The 27,061-nt window shown below is 43.8% G+C and overlaps 2 protein-coding genes across 7 annotated transcripts in view; one reads left to right on the top strand and one right to left on the bottom strand.

Annotated features, from left to right (window-relative positions):
• Window positions 1-27,061, bottom strand: part of LOC137425091 (uncharacterized) — an 891,893-nt gene that overhangs the window by 250,505 nt on the left and 614,327 nt on the right. The window lies entirely within an intron of this gene.
• Window positions 1-27,061, top strand: part of ST3GAL3 (ST3 beta-galactoside alpha-2,3-sialyltransferase 3) — a 237,833-nt gene that overhangs the window by 208,178 nt on the left and 2,594 nt on the right. For 4 of the 6 annotated variants that reach the window (XM_068097178.2, XM_068097179.2, XM_068097180.2 and 1 more), the window contains exon 9: window positions 11,450-11,536. The exons of the other annotated variants lie outside the window; for them this stretch is intronic. In XM_068097178.2, coding sequence (XP_067953279.1) covers window positions 11,450-11,536 — 87 coding nt within the window. The remainder of the gene's footprint in view (window positions 1-11,449; window positions 11,537-27,061) is intronic. 6 annotated transcript variants of the gene reach the window in all.

Genomic DNA, 27,061 nt, shown 5'->3' with positions numbered 1-27,061 from the left:
GATAACCAAGAAGGAACAAAAAACATTAACGCAGGATGGAGGCCATTTGGCCCGCTACACCATCACCAGACCAAACAAATCCATCTCAGATTACAGGCCCAATCTCAATGGCCAAAGGAGGAGGTGCCATGTACAGTCACAGTCAAAAATTTTGGCACCCTTGCACTTTTTAAAATAACTCACAATTTTCTCTAAGCATAAGTTGAAATTGACAAAAGTATTTGGTCTCCACAATTCTTTATTTCACTGTTAATATTACAGAACCTTTCTTTTTGATTCAGAACTTAATATATCCTTTGACATCAAAAAATAAATAGAAATAGCATTGACCAAATTATTGACACCCTGGACTTAATATTTGGTAGCACAGCCTTTGGACAAAATAACTGCAGTCAAGCACTTCCTATAGCCATGAATGAGCTTCCTATACCTCTCCACTGGCAGTTTGGCCCACTCTTTTTGTGCAAACTGCTCCAGTTCTCCCAGATTTGAAGGGTGCCTTCTCCCAACTGCTGTTTTCAGATCTCCGCACAGGTGTTCAATGGGATTTAGATCTGGACTCATTGCTGGCCACTTCAGAACAGTCCAGCGTTTTGTCTTGAACCATTCAAAGTGCTTTTTGAAGTGTGTTTTGGGTCATTGTCCTGCTGCAAGACCCATGACCTTCGACAGAGACTCAGCTTTCTGACACTGGGTTCAACATTGCGCTCCAAAATGCCTTGGTAATCTACTGATTTCATGATGCCATGCACACATTCAAGGCACCCAGTGCCAGAGGCAGCACAGCAACCCCAAAACATCACTGAACCTCCTCCATGTTTGACTGTAGCAAAGGTGTTCTTTTCTTTGAAGGCTTCATTTTGTGTTCTGTAAACATAGAGATGATGTGCTTCACCAAAAAGCTCTAATTTGGTCTCGTCTGTCCACAGGACATTCTCGCCAGAAGAATTTTGGCTTGTTCAGGTGTTTTTTGGCAAACTCCAGTCGGGCTTTCTTATGTCACTCTCTCAGCAGTGGGGTCCTCCTGGGTCTCCTACCATAGAACTCCCTTTCATTTAGTTGGCGACGGGTGGTGCGAGTTGAAACTGTCGCACCTTGTGTCTGAAGGTCAGCTTGAATCTCCTTGGCAGTTGATCGAGGTGCTTGATCCACCATTCAAAAATCCTTCGCTGCAATCTTTGATCAAGTTTTCTCTTGTGGCCACATCCAGGGATGTTGGCTACAGTGCCATGCGCCTTAAACTTCCTGATAACATTGTGTACGATGGACACAGGAACATCAAGGTGTCTGGAGATGGACTTGTAGCCTTGAGATTGTCCATGCTTGGTTACAATCTTGTGTCTGACCTCCTCAGACAATTCTCTGGTTTTCTTTCTTTTCTCCATGCTCATCGCGGTACACACAGTGACACAAAACAGCAGAATGACACCTTTTCTCTATTCAAACTGGTTGAATGAGTGATTTTTATATTGCAGGCACCTGCAACTCACCACAGGTGAGTTCAATTCCACATTAAAGGAGAATCACCTGCTTGAAATCTAATTATGTCTAACAACTTCTAAAAGGTGCCAATAATATTGTCTGGGCCATTTTAGGATTTGTGTGGAATAAGCTAAGATTTTGTATTTTTTTCAGCTTTTTTTGTTTTGCTCCACTGCAAACGAAATAAATTCATATGTGGATACCAAAAGATTTTTTTATTTCAACAATTTTCTGGAAGAAATGGTGCATTATTTGAAAAAAAAGTGCAAGGGTGCCAATATTTTTGGCCACGACTGTATGCAAGCAAAATAGCATTGTGTTGTTATGTGAAATGGGGGGAAGGTGCAAGGGAGGGAGATCCAGAGTTAGAATGTGTTTAAAAAATAGCTTGGGCTGTGTGCTCGAGATTAGATTTGCGCTTGTAATAGGGATTATTCAGAGATGAATTGTATTGTAAAGCACAGATGGCTCTGATCGTAATATTATAGCAGTATAGGGTAAGGCTGTATTGTGTAGATCTACAGTGCCTTCAGAAAGTATTCACACTCCTCGACTTTGTTCACATTTTGGTGTGTTTCAGCCTGAATTTAAAATGGATTAAATTGAAATGTTTTGTCACTGATCTACACATTATACCCCATAATGTCAAAAGTGGATTTTTTTTTATAACCTTGTACAAAATAATTAACAATGAAATGCAGAAATATCATATACCAATTTACATGAGTATTCAACCCTCTGAGTCGATACTTTGTGGATGCGCTTTTGGCAGCGATTACAGTTTTGAGTCTTCTTGGGTATGTCTGTATCAGCTTTGCACATCTGGATTTGGGGAGTTTCTCCCATTGTTTCTTGCATGTTTACTAAAGCTCTGTCAAGTTGTATGGGGAGCGTCGGTGAACAGCAATCTTCAAGTCTGTCACCAGATTCCCAATGGGATTCAAGTCTGTGCTTTCCCTGTGCCACCTCAAGGGCTTTCGCGTTCTTGTTCTGAAGCCATTCCAGTGTTCCTTTGGCTATATGCTTCGGGTCATTGTCCTGTTGGAATGTAAATATTTGCTGCAGTCTAAGGTTTTTGCACTCTGAAGCAGGTTCTCCTCAAGAATTTGCCTGTATTTGGCTATATTAATTGTTCCCTCTATCCTTACAGGTCTTCCAATTCCTGTTGCTGAAAAGCATCCCCATAGCATGATGCTGCCACCATCATGCTTAACGTTAGATGCAGTGTTAGATAGGTGATGAGCTGTACTCGGTTTCCACCAGGTGTAGCGTTTTGCATTCAGACCATTCAGGCTTTGAGGTGGGGGTGAGCACTCTCTTTGTGGGGGGAAGGAGAGGGGGTTTCGGAGTCGTGGTGGGGGAGGGGAGAGGGGTTTAGCAGTCGTGGTGGGGAAGGGGCTTGGAGTCGGGAGGGGATTGACCTCTGGGTTGGGAGGTGGAGGTGCATGACTTGGGGGTTTGGAAGGTGGGGGGGGGGGGGGGGTTGATAACTTGGGGTTTGTGGGGGTTAGGGGAGAGTTGAGGTGAGGAATTGAAGACACATTTTACATTGAGTGGATGTGCTGAGGGGTCCCTGCTCGTAAATAATAATGGTCCTAGTATTGATCCCTGATTTACCCCAATACTTACATCCTCCCGGCTAGACGTCCTCCCACTCGCAGCCACTCTTTGCTTCCTATCACTCATCCAGTTAATTACCTGACCATCTACACCAAAAGCTCTGACCTTAGCCAAGAACCTCCTATGTGGTGCTTTATCAAATACCTTCTGAAGGTCTAGATATACTACATCCACTGAACTTCTTTTATCCATGGCTCCAATCAGAAACTGCTTCATATAACTCCAATAAGTTTGTTAAACATGATCTCCCTTGGCAAATCCGTGCTTACTACCTTTATTGAGTTTGAATTTATTTAAATTGTTCCCCATCTGATCGCTAATTATCAACGTCTTCCCCACAACTGAAGTCAAACTGACAGGTCGATAGGCTCCCTACATATGGAGATATATACACACATACATGCATACAGACACACACACAGTGACACGTACGAGCATGCAGTGACACGTACGAGCATGCAGTGACACGTACGAGCATGCAGTGACACACGCATTGACAATCACACATGCATTGACACCCAGTCACACGCATGCATTGACACACAGTAGCACGCACATGCATGCATTGACAAGCAGTTGCACAAATACACACACATTGACACGCAGTCGCACAGATGCGCGCACATTGATACGAGGTTACATGCACGTTCACGCATTGTCAAGCAGTCACACGTGCATGCACACATTGACATGCAGTTGCATGCACTAGCACACATTGACACGCAGTCGCATGCACACATGCATTGAGATGCAGTTGCATGCATTGAGACGCAGTTGCATGCACACTTATTGGCATGCATTGACATGCAGTTGCATGCACGCGTATTGGCATGCATTGAGACGCAGTTGCATGCATTGACACACAGTCACATGTGTGCATATTGACATGCATTGACACGCAGTTGCATGCACGCAAATTGGCATGCAGTGACACGCAGTTGCATGCACGCGTATTGGCATGCGTTGAGACGCAGTTGCATGCACGCGTATTGGCACGCGTTGAGACGCAGTTGCATGCATTGACACACAGTCACATGTGTGTGTATTGACATGCATTGGGACGCAGTTGTATGCACGCAAATTGGCATGCAGTGACACGCAGTTGCATGCACGCGTATTGGCATGCATTGAGACACAGTTGCATGCATTGAGACACAGTTGCACGCATTGACACAGTCACATGTGTGCGTATTGACATGCATTGAGACACAGTCACACGCTTTTACACACAGTGACATGCAGTCGCACGCATTTAAACACAGTGACATGCAGTCGCACGCTTTTACACACAGTGGCATGCAGTCGCACGCATTTACACACAGTGACATGCAGTCGCATGCCTGACCAGCACAACTGCACTGATCTCTCCTTCTGGTTGTTATCAATCCTTGCCTTTTTGCTTTAAACATAACTTTCCTTTGCATTGCTTTCCCTTCCATCAATGTGTAACAAATGTATCCCTGTTTACATATTCCTCCACTCCTTTGAGGTATAAGGAAGGCACAGTTTTATTACCGCTCTATAAACACTCAAATTACCAACAATAAGGTAGTGTGGCACCTGTTCTTGTTTTGACGTCTTTGTCTTGTGTGAAGTTATTAATTTTGAGGCACATTAGGGTCCTGGCCATCCTCGTGTGTGAAGTTAGTGATCGTCTCACAGGCTGAGAATGTTTTTGGACAGTACAGTAGATCACTCTTGCATGGCGGACCCGATGGCTCGTGTAATGGTTGGTATTATTAGACCCTCAAACCCGATAGATGCAGCCAAACCACAACCACACATCAATACAAAAAGTGCTTTGCTCGCTCGCACAAGTGGCACAGTTTAGAATGCACATTTGCAAAATCCCTTCAACCATCGCACATTGCTAGTTTTGAGTGATGGTCCTTGGTAATGCCCTGTCTAGATCTCTTCCTGGATTGATGATTAATTTTGGTCTCTCCTCATGAATTCAGCTTCCTTGTGGGTGGTTCATCTACTTATTACGTCATGATATGAAATGTCAGAAATTATTCCTTATTTTTCCGCTTTATTTTCCATTTCCTAATTCCTATTTTTTCATATATCTAACACTAATGATTTTGTTATTTCAATACCATTGTATTTATGGTTTTATTCAGGGTTAAGGGCTTTGCAAAGAAGGTTCAATAACCACATTTTTATTTTTTGTTTGTTCTGGTGATGAAGTCATTAAAGGTAGAAACGGTGCTGTGCAGGTTTGATGTTCATTTAAACTTTTAGAAATCCACATGAACATTGCACATCGTGCCCCTTTTTTGGATTGTTGTCCGTGATAATGCCCTGTGATGATCTCTCCCTTAGTCTTCTGGCTGTGGGAAACTTATTAGTTAAGCTTCTCCTGATAGGCTAGGGGGAAGCTGATACCTGTTGTTCTGTTTGTTTCTACAATTAGTGCTCCCAAATTTTAATGGTACCTCAAGAGTTTCTTATATTCCTTCGGAGTACGAAACTACCACTTCGGTTTTTTTTTCTTTTTACGGCGTAGCCCATAGGGCAATGCTGTCTGGAACAACATTTGGCTGTCCATATGTATGTACAGTCGTGGCCAAAAATATTGGCACCCTTGCACTTTTTTTCAAATAACTCACAATTATCTCTAAAAATAAGTTCAAATTGACAAAAGTATTTGGTCTCCACAATTTTTTATTTCACTGTTAATATTACAGAACCTTTCTTTTTGATTCAGAACTTATTATATCCTTTTAATCAGAAAATAAAAAGAAATGGCATTGACAAAATTATTGACGCCCTCGACTTAATATTTGGTAGCACAGCCTTTGGACAAAATAACTGCAGTCAAGCGCTTCCTCTAGCCATGAATGAGCTTCCTACACCTCTACTGGCAGTTTGGCCACTCTTCTTGTGCAAACTGCTCCAGTTCTCCCAGATTTCAAGGGTGCCTTCTCCCAACTGCTGTTTTCACATCTCCCCACAGGATTTCAATGGAATTTAGATCTGGACTCATTGCTGGCCACTTCAGAACAGTCCAGCGTTTTGTCTTGAACCATTCCTGGGTGCTTTTTGAAGTGTGTTGGGGTCATTGTCCTGCTGCATGACCAATGACCTTCGCCGGAGACCCAGCTTTCTGACACAAGGTTGAACATTGTGCTCCAAAATGCCTTGTCAATCAATCTGATTTCATGATGCCATGCACACATTCAAGGCACCCAGTGCCAGAGGCAGCACAGCAACCCCAAAACATCACTGAACCTCCATGTTTGACTGTAGGGGAAGGTGTTCTTTTCTTTGAAGGCTTCATTTTGTTTTCTGTAAACATAGAGATGATGTGCTTTACCAAAGGGCTCTAATTTGGTCCCATCTGTCCACAGGACATTCTACCAGAAGGATTTTGACTTGTTCAGGTGTGTTTTGGCAAACTCCAATCGGGTTTCTCAGCAGTGAGGTCCTCCTGGGTCTCCTACCATAGAACCCCCTTTCATTGAGTTGGCGACGGATGGTGCGATTTGAAACTGTCGTACCTTGTGTCTGAAGGTCAGCTTGAATCTGTTTTCCAGTTGATCGAGGTGCTTTCTCCATCATTCGAACAATCCTTCGCTGCAATCTTCGATCAAGTTTTCTCTTGTGGCCACGTCCAGGGAGGTTGGCTACAGTGCCATAGGCCTTAAACTTCCTGATAACATTGCATACGATGGACACAGGAACATCAAGGTCTCTGGAGATGGACTTGTAGCCTTGAGATTGTCCATGTTTGGTTACAATCTTGTGTCTGACCTCCTCAGACAATTCTCTGTTTTTCTTTCTTTTCTCCATGCTCATTGCGGTACAGACAGTGACACAAAACAGCAGAATGACTCCTTTTCTCCATTCAAACTGGTTGAATGAGTGATTTTTATTTTGCAGGCACCTGCAACTCGCCATAAGTGAGTTCAATTCCAAAGTAAAAGAGAATCACCTGCTTGAAATCTAATTATTTCTAACAACTTATAAAAGGTGCCAATAATATTGTCCGGGCCATTTTAGGATTTCTGTGTGGAATGAGCTAAGAATTAGTGATTTTTTCAGCTTTTTTTGTTTTGTTCCACTGCAAACCAAAAATACATATGTGGATACCAAAAGATTTTTTAATCTCAACAATGTTCTGGAAGAAATGGTGCATTATTAGAAAAAAGTGCAAGGGTGCCAATATTAATGGCCACGACTATGTATGTATGTATGTATGTATGTATGTATGTATGTATCTATGTATGTATGTATGTATTATGTATGTATGTCCCTTCCGCCGGCATTTTACAGATTTATTCCCTTTAAAATTCGTTTTCTCTGCAACTGTTGGTCTGATTGACAAAAAAAATTCACCATAAGAGTGCCTCCTCCTGTCTAATTTTTAAAATGACAATTATGATGTCACAAGACACATTGTAAAGGCGCCATCTTGAAAAAAAACCGAAAAACTTTGCACCTCTATCTCTGAAACCGTGCCATGGAAAAAAATTGAAAAGTGGCTCATTGTAAAGTACTCCCCATGGGGAATAACATCTGTTAATGATCAACAAGTAGAATGCTTAATCTGATCAGTATGAAATTTATTGGGCGTGATCTCGGGATAAATTGGTCAGAACAAAAATTGATGACTTCATCGGTCACGTGGTTCGTAAGCCATATTCTTCATGGCGTAGCCCGTAGGGCAATGCCGTCCGGAACAACATTAATTTTGTCTGTCTGGTGTATGTATGCATGTGCTGTGCTTGTGTCAAGTTTGAACAAAATCGGTCCATGCATGTCGAGAAATTATTGGGGGCACGTTTAAGTAATAAAATGGCCACAGGTCGGCCATCTTGCATCTGATCTCGTAAGAAAATGACATTCCTATATAAGCCGTCATTCGTTATCTGTGTTCCAAGTCTGAACAACATCGGTAAATGCATGTCCGAGAAATGATTGAGGACGTGTTAAACATCGGGTTTTTTTTACAACTAAAAGTTGCCGCCTGTCGGCCATCTTTGATCGCATCGCGAAACAAAATGATGTACATGTGTATACCATCAATCCATCATGTATTGTCTTTGTGCCAAGTATGAGAAAATCAGTCCATATATCTCTGAGATATGGTTGCGGATGCACGGGTGGACGAGACAGAATTCAGAAGGCCCCACTTTGGACCAAGTACAGTGGGGGCTAATAAAAGTATGTGGGGTTGGCATAATTTTTTGACCGTGACCTACATTTTAAGGTAATGGCCCAATTACAGATATTTTAATATTTTTGCGCACCATAACTCGATTAAGGCTGTTCAATCAGAAAAGAATTGCTCTCCCGAGACAGCCTAGAGCAAGGCGCAAGTACACTTGATTTACATCACAGATACCCCTCCGGGTTAAAGGTCAAGGTCAAAGCCCGCTGGGAGTTTGCAAAAAAGCCCCTAAAGGGCTGAGACTGTGAGAAACAAAATTCTGTGGGCTTTCATGTGTCTTTCACTGAGGAGAGGCTTCCGTCTGGCCACTCTGCCATAAAGTCCAGATCGGTGGAGTGTTGCAGTGATGGTTGTCCTTCTGGAAGTTTCTTCCATCTCCACACAGGATCTCTGGAGCTCAGCCAGAGTGACCATCGGGTTCTTGGTCACCTCTATTACCAAGGCCCTTCTCCCCCGATTGCTCAGTTTGGCCGGGCGGCCAGCTTTAGGAAGAGTCATGGTTGTTCCAAACTTCTTCCATTTAAGAATTATGGAGGCCACTGTGCTCTTGGGAACCTTCAATGCAGCAGCATTTTTTTTGTAGGCTTCCCCAAATCTGTGCCTCGACACAATCCTGTCTCTGAGCTCTGCAGGCAGTTCCTTCGACCTCATGGCTTGGTCTTTGCTCTGATATGCATTGCCAGCTGTGAGACCTCATATAGACAGGTGTGTGCCTTTCCAAATCATGTCCAATCAATTGAATTTACCACAGGTGGACTCCAATCAAGGTGTAGAAACATCTCAAAATGATCAAGAGAAATGGGAGTCACCTGAGCTAAATTTCAAGTGTCGGGCGTCAGGAAGGGCATCCGGCCATAAAAACATTGCCTCAAACAGGGAACCATGATTGTCATGGGGCCCGCAAGGCTAACCCCCGCCCTAGCGGGAAAAATGGCCTTAAAACGATCATTCATTCATAGCAAAGGGTATGAATACTTATGTAAATGTGATATTTCAGTTTTTTCTTGTTAATAAATTTGCAAAACTTTCTAAAATTCTGTTTTCTCTTTGTCATTATGGGGTATTGAGTGTAGATTGATGAGGGAAAAAATGAATTTAAACGATTTCAGCTTAAGGCTGCAACATAACAAAATGTGAAAAAAAGTGAAGGGGTCTGAATACTTCCTGAATGCACTGTATATCAGGTCTCTGAATTCAGCTAACAACTATTTTTGAGGTCAACATAGGTCACAAGGTCAACATATGTCAAAAGGTCAACAACCTTTGCAAATCATACTAAAATATGCAATTTGGTGTCTGTCTGTCTGTCTGATGATTTTTTGACCGCGATACATTTCGTCATTACTTATCCAATCTCAACCAAACTTGACAGAATGACTAAGGGTTACACAATGAAGGTTGTAGCACATTCATTTCCCCCCCTCCCCAAGGGGGTTTTCTCCCCCGAGCGGGTTTTACCCGCCATTGCCGTCAATGGGGTTGCGTGTTGAGTTGTATATCCATGTTAAGTTAGCTTTATCGTGGCGTTTTTCCAACGCCGCTTCTAATAACAAAACTAACGATAATAGCATAATATTAATGTTATTACAAAACAATATTAATACCATTAATAATCCCACCTCCCCCAAGTGTTTTTTTCCTCCTTGAACAAACGCTGTGTCAACGTTTATAAAGAGCTTATCATGGCGTTTTTGTGGGAGCAACGGCCCAACGGCCTCTACCAGAAGTAACAATATTATAAACCACAAACACATATGATTAGCTTTTTAAACAGTCACTAATGCTGTTTATAACACGAAATACAGAAATTTGGAGGAATCCTGACATCCGTGAGGTAAGTTTTACTTGCAGAACTGAGCGGAGATCTACTGTACTCTATATACCCCACAAGGGTTGGGTTAATAACATGACCCTTCCTGCCGCTGACGTGGCGTTTTTTGTAGCGAACTTTTGAAACTCGCCCCTGCTGTTTAACACGAAACTGAAAGGGAGGAAGCCCGGGTTGTGTTCATTTACCAAGCAGCTAACTAGCACTTGCCAAGCCAGCCGTTCCTTAACCGTTTTGAATGGAGTGCTTGTTCGAATGCTTAAACCACTTGGCGATCTCTCCACAATAAACTTGGTAAATGAACACACCCAATGTTCTTGAGACCCGACCATAGATCGACTGTAATCTATATACCCCAAAGAGGAATGACCCTTCCTGCCGCTCCCATAGTGAGTGGCTGTACTAACTTCTAAAATCCCCAATTTTCATCTGATTGACTTGAAATTTGAATATGATTTTCATATCAGCAAACTAAATTCAAATAACTATTTTTGAGGTCAACATAGGTCACAAGGTCAACATAGGCCAAAGGTCAACCACTTTTTTTCAAATTTCTAAAATCCTCAATTTTCATCCGATTGAATTGAAATTTGAATAGGGTTTGCATATAAGCTAACTGACTTCAACCACCAACTATTTTTGAGATCAACATTGGCCAAAAGATCAACATAGGCCAAAGGTCAACAACCTTTTCAAATTTCTTAAATCCTCAATTTTCATCCAATTGACTTGAAATTTGAATAGGATTTTCATATCAGGTCACTGAATTCAACCACCAATTATTTTTGAGGTCAAAAGGATGCTCTACTGAGTGCCATTCTACTTTGTTCTCTTTTGCCAAGTGTCGCGCTATGAGTGATTTTTTTCATTTGGTTGTCTGTCTGTCTGCCTGAGCAATATATCTTAAAATTGTGGATGGATTTGGCTGAAATTTTGTGAAGAGATTCGGTATGTGACATGGCCAAAATGATTCGATTTTAGTGAAGATCTGGATCTTATAATTTTTAAGTGAATCTTCACCATTGCAAAAAACAATATATAGCACGATATCTCAAAGTTGTGGACGTATTCAGATGTTTGGTGAAGATTCGAATCTGAATCCAGATCAGAGAAACTTTCAAGTGAGTGATTTTTCACCATAGAGCGATCGGGATATCGGGAATTGAGCTTACAAGTTTGTGTGGCAAGGGTGCCCAGAAGGCGTGCATGGTGTTGGTGTCCTGTTTTCTGAGGAGTTTGTAGACAGTGTGGTGAGTGTGACTAGAGTGAGTGAAAGGTTGATGATGGTAAAAATGATGATTGGAAAGCTCTTGGTGAACGTCATCTCGGGATATGCTCCGCAGGTTGGTCGGAGCAGTGAAGAGAAGGACAAGTTCTGGTGTGCAATAGAGAAGCTGATGGAAAACGCGAAAGATGAGGAAGTTGTTGTGGTAGGTGGAGACCTAAATGGACATGTGGGAAGGAGTATGGACGGTTTTGAGGGAGTTCATGGGGGTTACGGATATGGTGTGAGAAATGGAGAAGGTGAAAGGATTTTGGAGTTTGCTGATGGAGCTGATTTGTTGATTTGTAATACTCAGTTCCAGAAAGAGGATAATAAGCTTGTTACATACACATCAGGTCGGTCGACGACACCCGTTGACTACCTGATGGTGCGTAGGCGAGATAGGGGGCACCTCCGGGACACAAAGGTGATCCCGGGGGAGGAGGCTGTTTCACAGCAGCACTTGGTTGTCTGCGACATAAGGGTGAAAGGTGTGAGGAGAGCTCGGCGGGTGAAGTACCAACCGAGAATGAAGGTGTGGAGGTTGAAAGAGGTGACAGTGAGGGAGGCATTAAAAGAGAGGCTGAGTATGGTAGAGGATGATGTGGTTGAGCTTGAAAGTGGTTGGATGTCAATGAAAGATAGTCTGTTGAGAGCCGTTGGTGAGGTATGTGGATGGACAAAAGGACCACCGAGGCACTCGGAAACATGGTGGTGGGATGATGAAGTTGGAAAGAGGATTGACGAGAAGAGGAAGAATTTCAAAGAGTGGTAGAAGGCGAAGGGTAGGGGGCAGAAAAGGCAGAGCATGAAAGTTATAAGGCAGCCAAGAAGGCTGCAAATAAAAAGGTAGCAAAGCCGCAGGAGGCATGTAGGAAAATGTTCGGAGAACGCTTAGAAGAGGGTCAGAGAGCGGTATTCAGGATTGCAAAGCAGATAGCGAAAGAGAGGTGTGATGTGATGGGGGTGAGTTGCTTGAAGGATGAAGTGGGACAAATCGTTGTGGACCCAGATGGAGTTAAAGGAAGATGGAAGAGATGTATGGAAATGCTGTTAAATGCAGATAATGAATGGGATGGCAACATAGAGAGTAACCCAGTTTTAGGACCGGCAGAGAAGATAACTGAGAAGGCAGTTGAGGAAGCGATAAAAGCAATGAAGAGTAGAAAAGCGGGAGGGCCGACGGGAGTTGTGGGAGATATGTTGAAGGCAGCAGGAAGTTGGGGTGTGAAGAGAATGACAGAGGTCTGTAATCTGGTGGCGAAAGAAGGCCGCATTCCAGTGGATAGGGAACCGAGTACCCTCGTCCCTCTATACAAGGGGAAAAGTGACCCTCTGGACTGTGGCTTGTATCGAGCGATAAGGTTATTGGAGCATGGAATGAAGGTATTGGAAAGGGTGTTGGAGAGGAGGATAAGGAAGAAAGTGATGATCGATGAAATGCAGTTTTGATTTATGCCAGGAAGAGGAACGACAGACGCGCTTTTTATTGTAAGGCAGTTGCAGGAGAAGTACATGGAGAAGAGGAAGAAGTTGTTTCTTGGGTTTGTTGATCTGGAGAAAGCATTCGATAGGGTTCTACGAGAAGTAGTGACATGGGCATTGAGGAAGTTAGGAGTGGAGGAATGGTTGATCAGAGTAGTGATGGCAATGTACGAAAGAGCGCGCACAGCTGTAAGGACGAAGGACAGGAACAGTGGTGAGTTTGAGGTGAAGGTGGGAGTGCATCAGGGGTCGGTACTAAGTCCACTACTATTTGTAGCTGTGATGGAGGTGCTGGCTCGGAAATTAAAGGAGGGTTTACCGTGGGAGTTGTATGCAGATGATCTGGTGTTGATTGCAGAAAGTATGGATGGGCTGAAGGAGAAGATGAACAAGTGGAAGGAATGTATGGAGGCAAATGGTCTGAAGGTGAATATTGGAAAGACAAAGGTGATGGCAAGTGGTAAAGCATGTGGTGAAGTGGAAAGAACTGGGAAGTGGCCGTGTGCTGTTGCGGGAAGGGTGTCAGAGTGAACTCCATTCAATGTACAATGTGCGCTGAGTGGGTTCATCAAAAATGTAGTGGTTTGAGAGGGTCATTAACCAGTGTGGCAGCTACATTCAAGTGGAGGATGTGCACAGAGGCAGCTACAGATGGAGGAAATGTTGAGTTGGATCTTGGAGATGGCGTGAAGCTGGAAGGTGTGAAAACATTTTGTTACCTAGGAGAGATGCCGAATGGAGAAGGTGGATCAGACTCGGCAACGGTTGCTCGAGTGAGATGTGCATGGAAGAAGTTTCAGGAACTAAGTGGCGTGCTGATGAGGAGGGGAGTGTCGTTGAAGCTGAAGGGAAAGGTGCATGCTGCATGTGTGAGAAGTGTTATGATTTATGGGCGCGAGACATGGGTAATGAACGTAGAGCAGCAACGAAGGCTGGAAAGGGTGGAAATGCGAATGGTTCCGTGGATGTGTGGAGTATCGTTGAGAGAGAGGAAGGCAAATGATGAATTGCGAAAGATGATGGGAATAGAGCCTGTGATTGATGCTGTGAAGAGGAACAGGTTGAGATGGTTTGGTCACGTGTTGAGGAAGGATGAAAGTGACTGGTTGAGAAGAGTGATGGAAATGAATGTAGAAGGAAGTAGAGGACGGGGAAGACCGAGAAATACTTGGCTAAAAGTGGTGGAAGAAGAAATGCGGGCAAGGGGGTTAAACAAGGGGAGATGCAGAAAATAGGGCAAAATGGAGAAGATTGTCATGGGGACCGCAAGGCTAACCCCCGCAGGGAAAATGGCCTTAAAATGCCTGTTGTTTGTTTGTTTAGCGATCGGGATAAAGCTGATCTATAGGAGGTCAACATATATATAAATACAGACTTGGCATTTAATATGGAATATTTTTTTTGTGGTGGTGAACTTACTTTTCAAGTGATTTAGAACCAAAAGTTCATTGGAATTATGTTGAAATTATTCTAGATTTTGTTAATGTAACCTTTAAAAGAAACAAAAACCACATTTGACATTTTGAAGCAAATAAATTGATCCTTGAAAGTGATGTAAACTGATATCGAACCCAATTCACAGACAGTACTGTGTTAAACGTCTGTGCGTTTTCCAGAAGTATCTCTTTGTTTTGCACATTAGCCAAAAAATTTTTTAAACAAAAGTTAAATTACGACTGGGATTACGGACAGTAAAATTACAGTTCAGTACTTCGTGTAACTCCCACGAGCATTCAGGAAAGCACGTACACATTGAGGCATGCTGTTCACTAGATTTGCCAAGTTTTGGACAGGAATCACTTGTCATGCAGTTACAATAGCCTGCTGCAATTCACGCACAGAGGCAGGCTACTGGTCCAAGTTGTCGATTTGACGCGTTATTTCTGCCCACAAGTTCTCTTTCGGATTCATATCCGGGGACATGGCAGGCCACTCCATATGCTCTACACCACGGTCAGCAAGAAAGTGTTGGATCATGCGAGCACGATGAGGCCGTGCATTGTCATCTTGGAAGACAAAGTTTCCTCGAAAGGCTGCACGAGCAAATGGAAGCAATGTTTCTTCCAGAATGGCCCTGTGCTTGAACTGGTTCAGGTTTCCATTCAGAACAACCAGGTCAGTTTTGCCCCCTGCATGAAAAGCAGCCCGAACGGTAACCCCACCACCTCCAGCTTGGACTCTTGGCACTATACAATCTTGGTTGTAGGCTTCATGTACTTGTCTGCGCACTCGGACGCGGCCATATTGACGATAGACCAGAAATATAGACTTGTCACTGAAGATCACGTGATTCCAGTGTCCTGGCTGCCATTGACGGTACTCTCTGGCCCACTGCAATCGGCGCTGGCGGTGTTGTCTGGTCAGACGTGGCTTTCTCAGGGGATGTTTGGCACGATAGCCTGCTTGAACCAGTCGTTGGTTGACTAGCCTTATGGATACAGGCACATTTGTCAGTTGCTGCCACTCAGCCCTAAGCCGATTAGCTGACTTGGTACAGCCATTGCGGACTAACCAGTGCAGCTGGCGATCATCCCTCCTTGTGGTTCTGCGGAGACATCCTGATCTCGGTTTTGGAGTAGGGACACCCCTCTGAGCATTTCATTTCAGGATCTTTGACACCTGACCTTGAGTGATGCCATACTGTCGAGCAATAGCACTGTTTCATGCCGGAATTTCGTAAAGCCACCAGTAAATGACAAACAGCATTGTCGAGTTGACGGACCATCTCCAGGAGAAGCGGCAATAACTTTTGTTGACGTGCAGCAGTTGTTTTCCACTAATACAGAACGCAACAACCCTTATATACCCGATTGTGAAGCCAATCGTCAAATATACCTGTCCGTACATTTTATTCCGCCACCTGTGATATAATCCTGTTATTGACTTCTTGCTGCGACAGACAATCAGTGACATGGTTCTTTTAACAAAGAAATCACTGAAGCATAAAATAAACTCACCAGATTGATATACCGAGTTCAGAAAGTAAACCCAAGTCAAGAAAAAAAATATATTCCATATTAAATGCCAAGTCTGTATATACATATATATATATACATACACATATATGATATCTCAAAAAGCTATGGACGGATTCGGACGAAACTTGGTGGATAGGGTTGAGTGTGTGACAAGAACAAATCGATTCAATTTCGGTGAAGATCTGGATACGAGAATTATTTAATTTTTGAAGTGATTTTTCACCATGGAGTGATTGGGCTAAAAACTATATTTTGCATGATATTTCAAAACGTTGTGGATGACTTGTGAGAAAACTTATTGGATTAGTTGGGTAAATGACAAGAACTAACCCATTAGGTGTTGGTTCATGTTGGATCAAAATGCGACCTCTCAGTAGGATACAAACCATAAACTGTTCAGCCTGGCGAAGGTATGCTCTCTACTAGTGCGGTTCTAGTGTTATTGATACAATTGCGTGCATTGGAGTTAAATGGGGATCTGGTCTACACGATGGGAGTACACTGAACTTCATTTGCAAATAATGTATTTGGCACCGGGCAGCAGGGATTCCTTGAGCCACTCATTGGCGGATGAATTCCTTTCGGGATCATTGGCAATGTCTGACATAGATGAAGGCACATTACTCAACTTTATGAAGAACTGGTTCTGTCTACTGTGCTTTCCGTTCCCTCTGTCCCAAAGGAATGAAGTATTAAGGGTCAACCCCTTCCCCACCCACCTCTCCTCCCTCCAGACTGTACTCGGAAGACCGACATTTATGGGGTCACTGCATCCCTTAGGTCGGGTATGCGGACTAGTAGTAGTTGTCGTAGTTGTAGTAGTAGTAGTAGTAGTAGTAGTAGTAGTAGTAGTAGTAGTAGTAGTAGTAGTAGTAGTAACATCACCACTGGGGATAATTGGCTTGGAAGAGGGAGGACTTTGCTTTGAGGTTCAAAAACAAGATAATAGGGGGGGGGGGGGGGATGATTATAATTGGTGAAGAAGGAGAATAAAGCAGGAGTGGCATCGTGTTTGTTGAGCCTTGTGGAAAGCCGTCCTAAGCCAGCTGTGCAAGATGACAACAACACCGTGCTATAACATTCTTACGAGACAATAATATAAACAAAGTAAAACGAATAAGTACTTTAAGGAGGATGTATAGCAAACTGTTTTTTTAAACAAACATAGCAATTGCATTTGAAGAGAAGTTTTGGAACTCACAGCTTCCAATATACCTGCGGATTTCTGCGTGCCGATCAAACTTCAAATTGCCTCCACCTCCACCAATTGCCTCCACAAAGACGCATTGAATCTGCTTAAAAAGAATGAGTTTGATTAAACTGTCGGGGAAAAAAAGAAATCAATCGAACTCAAAATAGGATGATCATTAAATTCAGCATCAAAACCTACAATTTGTTCAGAGGGTGACACCTTCGTCTCCTTTTTTGTTTGACGAATTTTTGCTCCTTGTATTGATGAGGCCTGTTTGCTTTTCTTTTTTTTTTCTTTTTTTCTTTTTCCTCACCTCAATGTTGTTACTGTTGCAAACATCAGGTGAAGAACCTGCTCTTCCAAGCTTGGTGCATGCTGTATGGTTGGCAAGTTTCGAGAGGGATGCCCTTTTTTATAGGACTTCATTAATGACACAAATGTCATCTGTGATTCACATGAAATAACACAAATCTCATATATTAAGATGATTCCTCCAGGCACTTCGCCTTGAGGTTTGTATTTAGTACTCTGAAGTATAAACAAGTAACTGAGAGGTAGGAGGGAGGATATTTTGTTCCTTCACACCTGGTTTGCTGTAACAATATCCCACTGACTTAACTAATCGTCTGCTACATACATTCATGCTGTTGATCTTACCATGAAGAAAATAGGATGTACCGTGCAGATGCCTTTCTGCTCTGATCTGATGTCCCGTCACCTTGAATATAGTCGGCATATTTATGGAAACTTTCTTTCTTGGGAAAACCACATTTCCAAGCTGGCCTCCAAAGCCAGTCGCCGACTGGGCATCCTCCGTCGTGCGAAGTCCTTCCTAGGCACACCTGAGCTCCTCACCACATACAAGGCTTTCATCCGCAGCTCAATGGAATACTGTTCTCCCCTATGGGCTGGTGCTCCTGCCTCACACCTGGCTCGGCTTCACGCTGTTGAATCCAAAGCTTTCAGAATCATTGGAATCTCCTGCGATGAAGCTATTTCTGAGGGCCTTTCACTCACTCACCGCAGGCAGGTAGGTGGTCTTTCTGTCTTCTACCGACTCCTCTCCGGCCTTGCTCCCCCAGCTCTCTCTGTGCTCTGTCCCCCAAATATTCCTACAGGTCGCACAAGATCTGCCAGCCACCCTCTGATGGTTAAACTGCCGAAATCTCGACTCTCTGCTCACCTTCACTCTTTCATTCCTCTTTTCTCCCGCCTCTGGAACAAACTCCCACACTCACTTCAATCACACTCCTCCCTCCAGGTCTTCAAAACAGCTGTTCACCACCATCTCTTATCTTCCCCCATCCAAAACCTTGATCTTTTCTACCCCCACTAATTCACCCCAGATCCACCTTGTTTGAAATTCCAACTTCTTTCCTGGAAGTCTTGGCAGTGTCCATATGTTTTATACCTCTCCCACCCCCCCCCCCCCCCGCCTTCCCATGCCTCTCCCCCAAAGCCCTCTCCCTCCCACAGTTCTCTCGATGTCTCCATGTCTCTCGGTCCCTGCTCTCAAATGTTGTGTTTGTGTCCTTCCCCCTCTCTCCCCATCTTGTCTACCGCTCCCGATGTTATTTGTTTTGTGTGTCTGTTTGTCTTTAATGTGTGATTAATGTTCGCTCTTTCACGAGCCTCGATCTTGTATACAAAAAAAAAAAAAAAAAAAAAAAATACAGAGCCGGCTGTGTCTGTATCCTCTGAGTCAGGTTAAGTTGGGCAAATGAAATCTTGGGAGCATACCAGCACACAGTGGCCTACTTTTGAAAAGCTACCATGGGGCACGTTACATGAACCAGTGGATGCTAGCAAGTAGGGCACCCGACTTGATGTTCCCCGACCTCACCTCTCCCAACCCCCTAATCTCCTCTGGGGAGGCCTGCGTACTCGTATGCAGTGACTTGTCTACAAGGCACCAGAGTGAGTTGATAGTCAAGTCAGGACTCGAACTCAGAGGCAACAGCGCAAGAGGGAGGCCTTTAGGCCCATCAGTCCTGCACAGTGGTTGCCAACCTATGTTTGTCTGTGCTCTGTCCATTATAATGCTCACGATAAAGCAAGGAGGGAAGCAGCATGTACCATATTTCGTCGTCTGTATGACTGTCGAGTTTGGGTTCAAACCGCCGACCTCCCAGACTCAGAGCGCATGTGCTAACCATCATGTCACCGAGTCTGCTTTGCTTTAAACTTTTATTTACTTGTTTATTTTTAGCCCACAACTGGGCTCGGTCCAGATGGGGCTTACATTTGGGTCATTTTGTCATTGTTGAATCTTGGAAGTATTACTTGGTAACGAGGCTGAAATTATGGTAGCTCGGCTGGGAAGCGGATTTAGGAACTTTTTGAGCCTGTCACCTGACCAAAGATCATGGAAGTTATTTCACCACCTCCAAGCACCAATCCCTCGCCACATCACTTCTTCAGCCCCAACCCGCCCCTCTCTCTACACACCCCACAGGTTTGCTTTCGGCAATTTCCATTTGGTATTTCTCACAGCATTTCATTCTAGTTTCCCACTCAATGATTGATAGATCAGTCGTTTCACTTTCCAACATCATTTTCGCTTTGCGATATCAGTTTGGATTTGTCATTGCAACTTGTGATGCGACGCTAATTGTGCACGGAAAAGTAGTCAAAAACTATTTTGGGGGAATTTACTTTCAACATTCTAAGGGGTATAAAGTGTACTAAGGGTCTTTAAAAGTTCTCAAAAGGTTCTAAAGTGTTTAAAGGGTGTAAATGGGTGTTAAGGGTACTAAATGAGTCCAAGTGGTGTGGCTAAATGGGTCTAGGGGTATAAACAGTATCAGGTGTATCAAGGGCTCTGAAAAGGTTTGAAAATGGTCCAAAGGATGAAAGGGTGTAAAACCCTAAAAAGTACATTTCAATAATACGTTTTAATAGTTCAATAGTTCAATATTACACTTGGGAAGCGACACAAATGGTGCATGGAAAAGGTCATTAAAAACGATTTCTGGTGAGTTTTTTTTTCTTCATTCAAGTTAATAAAAACATGGACTGAACCATGAACTACGCCATCTTGTCAATTATAATTCTCTTTTATATATGTGTATATATATATATATACACAATACACACACACACAATGCCTTCAGAAAGTATTCACACCCCTTGACTTTTTTCACATTTTGTTGTGTTAGAGCCTGAATTTAAAATTTTGATCGACTTGTCACTGATATACACATAATACCCCAAATTGTCAGTGGAATATTTTTCGGACATTTTTACAAAATAATTAAAAATGAAAAGCTGAAATGGCTTTAGTTAATAAGTATTCAACCCTTTTGCCATGACACCCCAAATTGAGCTCAGGTGCATCCAATTTCATTTGATCATCCTGGAGATGTCTTTACAACTTGATTGGAATCCACCTGTGCCCAATTCAATTGATTGCACATGATTTAGAAAGAAACACACCTTTCTATACAAGGTCCCACAGTTGACAGTGCACGTCATAGCAGAAACTCTACCATGGAGTTCATGGAACTGTCCGTAGAACTCCGAGATAGAATTGTGAGGAGCCATAGATTTGGGGAAGGGTATAAAACAATTTCTGGAGTGTTAAAAGCTCCCAAGAGCACAGTGAGCTCCATCATTAGGAAATGGAAAGCATATTGAACTACCCAGACTCTTGCTAGAGCTGGCCATCTGACCAGATTGAGCAACCGGGCAAGAAGGACCTTGATCAGGGAGGTGACCAAGAATCCAATGACCACTCTGACAGAACTACAGAGTTCCTTGGCTGAGATGGGACAACCTACCGGAAGGACCATAGTCTCTACAGTCCTTCACAAATCTAGGTTTATGGGATAGGAAGCCACTCCTGAGAAAAAGGTACCTGACAGCACGACTGGTGTTTGCAAAAAGGCACGTGAAAACTTGAGACGCGAGGCAAAAGATTATATGGTCTGATAAGATGAAAATTTAACTCTTTGGTTTGAATACCAAAGATGCAACCTCGCGAGATCACGGCGAGGTCACGTCTTTTCGAAGCTGTTCCATGCGCTCACGCTTTTGAAGCTAAGTGATCCTTCTCAATTGTGTTTTTGTCGAGACTGTATCTATCTTTCGGTGTATGTACCTATAGCGTATCTTTTGGAAAATTTTCGGTGCTAATTTTTCGTACATGTATACACAATCGTCGGTTAATGCGTATCGAGTATTCTGCGGCCTAGTACTCGTAGGCTTGGCTACCGTACCGTCTCCGACCCTGTGGTTTTGTTTTTCTCTCAGCGATTCGTCGAATGCGCTGCAATTATTTTCGTTCTCTGGTTCGTCCCAGTCGTTCACCCCATACCTCCTTGTTCAATATCTCTACTCAAAAAAAAAAAACCCAAAAAAATATTTCCTTCCCAGGTGTTATTCGTTTATTTGTTGTTCTTTTTTGTTCGTTCGTTCTTCGTTCACGATCACGTGATTAGAAATGTATAATCTCTCCTGTGAACAACTATTTTCTCTCATATATTATAACACAGTTTTCTTCTTTTCCTACAAAAGGATGCTTTCGTCTTGCTCACCAAATCTATTCATTCCAAAAAATATATATAATACCATCTCTTACAGTTCCTCCTTTCTACTTTCCCTAAACTATCCAGAACTCCACCCCTCCTTCAGTGTCCTCAAACATATTTTTGACTCGAAGGTCTCAAACGCATTTTGCAAAAAATGTTCGTTTCCCATGAATCATACACTTTTCAAAATCCAATCTCACCCCTCCCCTCCAAATCCTCCCCATCACCCATCCCTTTCAAATCTCCCCCCTTGCCCCTTCCCTCCCCTCCCTCCTAAACTCCCCCCACACCCCTCCCCTCCGAGACTCTCCCTCGCTCCTCCCCTCCGAGACTCCCCACCCCTCCTCCTCAAAGCATCCTCCCTGCTTCTTCCCCCTTCCAACTTTCACCTGCATCTCCCGCAACCTTCTGCCTCGCTCTTCCTGCTCCTCAAATAACACCTCACTGTGCCTCACCCAATCTCAATCAAACCTTTTGTCCGCCCCATTCTTCCCTTTCTCCAAGCTATTCTGAAATCTCTGAAATCTCTGACACACCTTCAACAGCTCTCCCTACCTCTTCCTCCTCTTCCACATCTTACCCTACCCCTCCCCCCCCCTGTTCTGGAACCGATGCTCCCCCTTCCTCTTCATTAACGGTATGGACCTCAAACATCCGGGGCCTTCGCTCAAACTTGACTGATCTCTCCATACAGGTTGCTTCTGACAAACCAGATGTGATCTGCTTAACAGAAACTTTCCTCCTTCATGATGTCTCTGATGCCTTGGTATCTCTCCCAGGTTACTCCCTCTTCCGGTATGATAGACCTGAGCCTCGTCCTGGAGGTGGGGTTGCTATCTTTATAAAAAAACTCTCTTCCTCACTCGCCCTCCACTGCCCTCTCTCCACCTCACCCCCAGGAATACCTTTGGCTACGGCTTCCCCTTCGCTCCCACCTTTTGTTCATATGTGTGTTGTACCGTCCACCAAACAGCGATGACTCCATCTACATCTCGCTGTCTGATAATATGGACCAACTTCTATCTACCCATCCCAACTCTCTCTTCCTCATATGTGGTGATTTCAATTGTCACCATGCCAGTTGGCTGGGTGTGGGTACCTCTCTCACCAGCCATGGCTCTTCAGCAAAGGACTTCTGCGACTCACTGGGACTGACACAATCTGTCAATTTCCCGACCCGGATCTCAGTCAATGGAGCATCTTCTCTTCTGGATTTGGTTATGACAAACTTCCCTGAAAATGTCTGCTGCTCTTCTTCTGCTCCAATCGGCTCATCTGATCATGTGCTTGTCAAAGTGGACATCTCTCTGACCATTCTCAGAGAGCCTCCTCAGCGTCGACGAGTCTGGCATTTCACTCAGGCCAACTGGCACGGTCTTCAAGCAGCCATCAATCATCTGGACTGGTCTCCCATCTCTACCGCCTCTGACATCAACTCATCCTGGGAATTCTTTCAAAGTAAATTGCTCTCTCTCATGCACAGATTTATCCCATCTCGTCTTCAGTTGTCATACCCTTCCTCCCGTCCATGGTACACGGAATCTTGTGGTGAGGCTGTTGCCCTGAAACAACTTGCTTTCGTCTCCTGGAAAGCAAATCCAACGGGAGGAAATCTCATTTCCTTTCACAAAGCCCGAAACAAGTGTGTGTCCACCCTCAGGAGAGCCAGGAAACAATATCTCACCGTTCTCAAGACCGAACTCTCTTATCTGTCTCCCTCTTCCCAATCCTGGTGGCGTCTGGTCAAATCTGTTTCTGGTGTTTGTTCCCCCTCCATCCCCTCCCTCACCTCAAACGGCTTAATGGCTGACTCCGCACGTGAAAAAGCTGAATGCCTCAACTCTGTGTTTGCCTCTAAATCTTGTGTCCCAAACCCATCCCTCTCTGTACCCACCGTACCCAGTCGTACCCAGCTGCTCCTGGACTCTGTGTCCTTTCCTCCTGACAAGGTGGAAAAGTTTCTGTCAACCCTCGACTCTGATTCTGCAACTGGTCCTGACGGCATCAGCCCACGGGTCCTGAAATCATGTGCTTCCGCTCTTTCGCTCCCTCTTTCTGTTCTCTTCACCCTCTCCTTTGCTCAAGGTCATCTGCCATCTGCTTGGAAATCAGCCAACATCACCGCTTTGCACAAAAAAGGTGCAAAAACAGATCCCAGCAACTACAGACCAATCAGCCTTCTCCCAATTATCAGCAAAGTCATGGAATCCATCATTGCTTCAGATATGAAATCTTTCCTCTTCTCCAATGGCTTGATCTCTGATCATCAATTTGGTTTCAGACCTGGTCACTCTACTCTGGACATGCTGCTTCTGCTTTCTCAACAATGGATGGAGGTCCTCAACGCCAAACAGGAAATTAGAGCCGTCTCCCTTGACATATCACGTGCCTTCGATACGGTCTGGCACCCCGCTCTGCTCACCAAAGTCTCCTCCTTTGGTATCCATGGAAATCTCCACGCATGGCTGGCGGACTTCCTCTCTGGTCGTAGTCAACGTGTGGCCCTGAATGGGTTTCTCTCATCTCCTCTTCCTGTTCAGGCTGGAGTTCCCCAAGGTAGTGTTCTGGGCCCTGTGCTTTTTCTGGTCTTCATCAATGATCTCTCTGACTCTCTTGAAAATCCTCTCTATCTCTTTGCTGACGACTCTACTCTCTGTCGCTCCATTCCTCATCCCTCAGATCGGCAGTCTGCAGCCTCCTCACTCTCTGCAGACCTGGACAAAATCACAGACTGGGCAAACAAATGGAACATGTCTTTCAATCCTGATAAATCTCACACTCTTACGATGCCTCTCCGAAAAGACCGACTGGAAAACCCTCCCATCCACTTTCTGAATAATCCTCTCCAAGAAGTTCTGTCACTCAAGCTTTTGGGTCTCACTATTTGCCATGATCTTTCCTGGGAAAACCACATTTCAAATCTGGCCTCCAAAGCCAGTCGCCGACTGGGCATCCTCCGTCGTGCGAAGTCCTTCCTTGGCACACCTGAGCTCCTCATCACATACAAGGCTTTCATCCGCAGCTCTATGGAATACTGCTCTCCCCTCTGGTCTGGTGCTCCTGCCTCACACCTAGCCCGGCTTCACGCTGTTGAAACCAAAGCGTTCAGAATCATTGGAATCTCCCGCGATGAAGCTAACTCCAAGGGCCTTTCACTCACTCACCGCAGGCAGGTTGGTGGTCTTTCCATCTTCTACCGACTCCTCTCTGGCCTTGCGCCCCCAGCCCTCTCTGGCCTTGCGCCCCCAGCCCTCTCTGGGCTCTGTCCCCCAAATATTCCTACAGGTCGCACAAGATCTGCCTGCAACCCTCTTATGGTTAAACTGCCAAAATCAAGACTTTCTGCTCACCTTCACTCCTTCATTCCTCTTTTCTCCCACCTCTGGAACAAACTCCCTCACTCTCTTCAATCCCACTCCTCCCTCCAGGTCTTTAAAACAGCTGTTCACCACCATCTCTTATCCTCCCCCATCCAAAACCTTGATCTTTTCTACCCCCGCTAATCTCGGTCCCCTTGTGTTTTATCACGTCTCCTCCCCCCAAGCCCTCTCCCTTCCACACATCTCCCTGCTCTCAAATGTTGTGTTTGTGTGCTTCCCCTTCTCTTCCCATCTTGTTTTCCACTCCCTCTTTTTATATATTTTGTTTGTCTGGTTGATTTGTTTGTGAAATAAATGTTAGCTCTTTCACGAGCCTCGATTCAGTATACAAAAAAAATAAAATAAAATAAATAAATACAAAGCGCTACGTCTGGCAAAACTGAGCACAGCTCATCACCCATCTAACACTATCCCTACCGTGAAGCATGGTGGTGGCAGAATCATGCTACGGGGATGCTTTTCAGTGGCAGTGACTGGAGACTTGTAAGATTAGGGGGAACAATTAATGGAGCCAAATACAGGCAAATACTTCAGGAGAACCTGCTTCAGAGTGCAAAATAACTTAGACTGCAGTGAAGATCTACGTTCTAACAAGACAATGACCCCAAGCATACAGCCAAAGCAACACTGGAATGGCTTCAGAACAAGAATATGAAAGTCTTTAAGTGGCCCAGCCAAGGCCCAGACTTGAATCCCATTGAGAATCCGTGAAAAGGCTTGAGGATTGCTGTTCACCGACGCTCCCCATCCAACTTGCAGAGCTTGAGCAAATCTGCAAGGAAGAATATGAGAAACTCATCAAATCCAGATGTGCAAAGCTGATACAGACATACCCAAGAAGACTCGAAGCATTAATCACTGTAAAAGGTGCTTCTATGAAGTATTGACTCAAGGGGTTGAATACTTGTGGAAATTTGATATTTCTGTATTTCATTTTTAATTACTTTGTAAAAATTTATTTTAAAAAGTATTCCATTTTGACATTAAGGAGTACATCTCGATTTAATCCATTTTAAATTCAGGCTGTGACACGACAAAATGTGAAAAAAGTCGAGGGGTGTGAATACTTTCTGAAGGCACTGTACATACACATGCAGTCACGTGAAAAAGTAAGTACACCCCATGTAAAGTTTTGACTTTTTCAACATATTTCAACATACAGCTATTTGATCTTCATTTCAACAATATTGATAGATAAAGGTGATATAATATAACAAATATCATGAAACATTTACATTTTGTAGTCCATTGTATAATATATATAAACATAAATGCAAATTTTGCATGTGGAAAAAGTAAGTACACCCCATGAAATGTTTTTTTAAAATCTTTTCAACATATGTGGACATATCAATATTTGATCTTCATTTAAACAGTATCTATAGATAAAGGTGATCTAATTGAACAAAAAACAATGAAGAATTGACTTTGCAATAATTTATTCAACAAAAAATTAACAGATGCCATTTCCTTCTGTGGAAAAAGTAAGTACACCCTTGGCTCCAATAGGTGGTTATCCAATATCCTTGGTGCTCCTTGGCTCCAATAGGTGGTATTGCCCCCTTTGGCAGAAACAACCTCAAGTAGGCGTTTCTTATAACTGTCTACCAGTCTCTGACATTGACTGGGAGAAATTTTTGCCCACTCCTCCATGCAGAATTCTTTCAGCTGTGCGATGTTTGAGGGGTTTCTTGCATACACAGCTCGTTTCAAATCCCCCCACAACATCTCGATGGGATTTAGATCCGGGCTTTGACTTGGCCATTCCAGAACCCTCCATTTCTTTCTTTTCAGCCATTCCTTGGTGGATTTACTGGTATGTTTAGGGTCATTGTCATGTTGCAAGGTCCACCTTCACTTGAACTTCAACTTTCCGACAGATGGCCTCACATATCCTCAAACACCCTTTCAAGTAGACAATGAAGAATTCATTGTGGATTCTATGATGGTGAGCTGTCCAGGCCCTGATGCAGCAAAGCTGCCCCAAACCATAATATTTCCACCACCATGCTTTACAGTTGGTATCAGGTTCTTGTGGTCAAATGCTGTCTTTGGTTTTCGCCAAACATGTCTTCTGGTACTGTGGCCAAATAGCTCTACCTTTGACTCATCTGTCCAGAGCACATT

Source organism: Myxine glutinosa, chromosome 1 (assembly GCF_964187855.1).
Source record: "Myxine glutinosa chromosome 1, kmMyxGlut1.1, whole genome shotgun sequence".
In the NCBI taxonomy this organism is placed as follows: Eukaryota; Metazoa; Chordata; class Myxini; order Myxiniformes; family Myxinidae; genus Myxine; species Myxine glutinosa.
The sequence above is the reverse complement of the archived record's forward strand: the minus strand, read 5'-3'. Positions and strand labels throughout refer to the sequence as shown.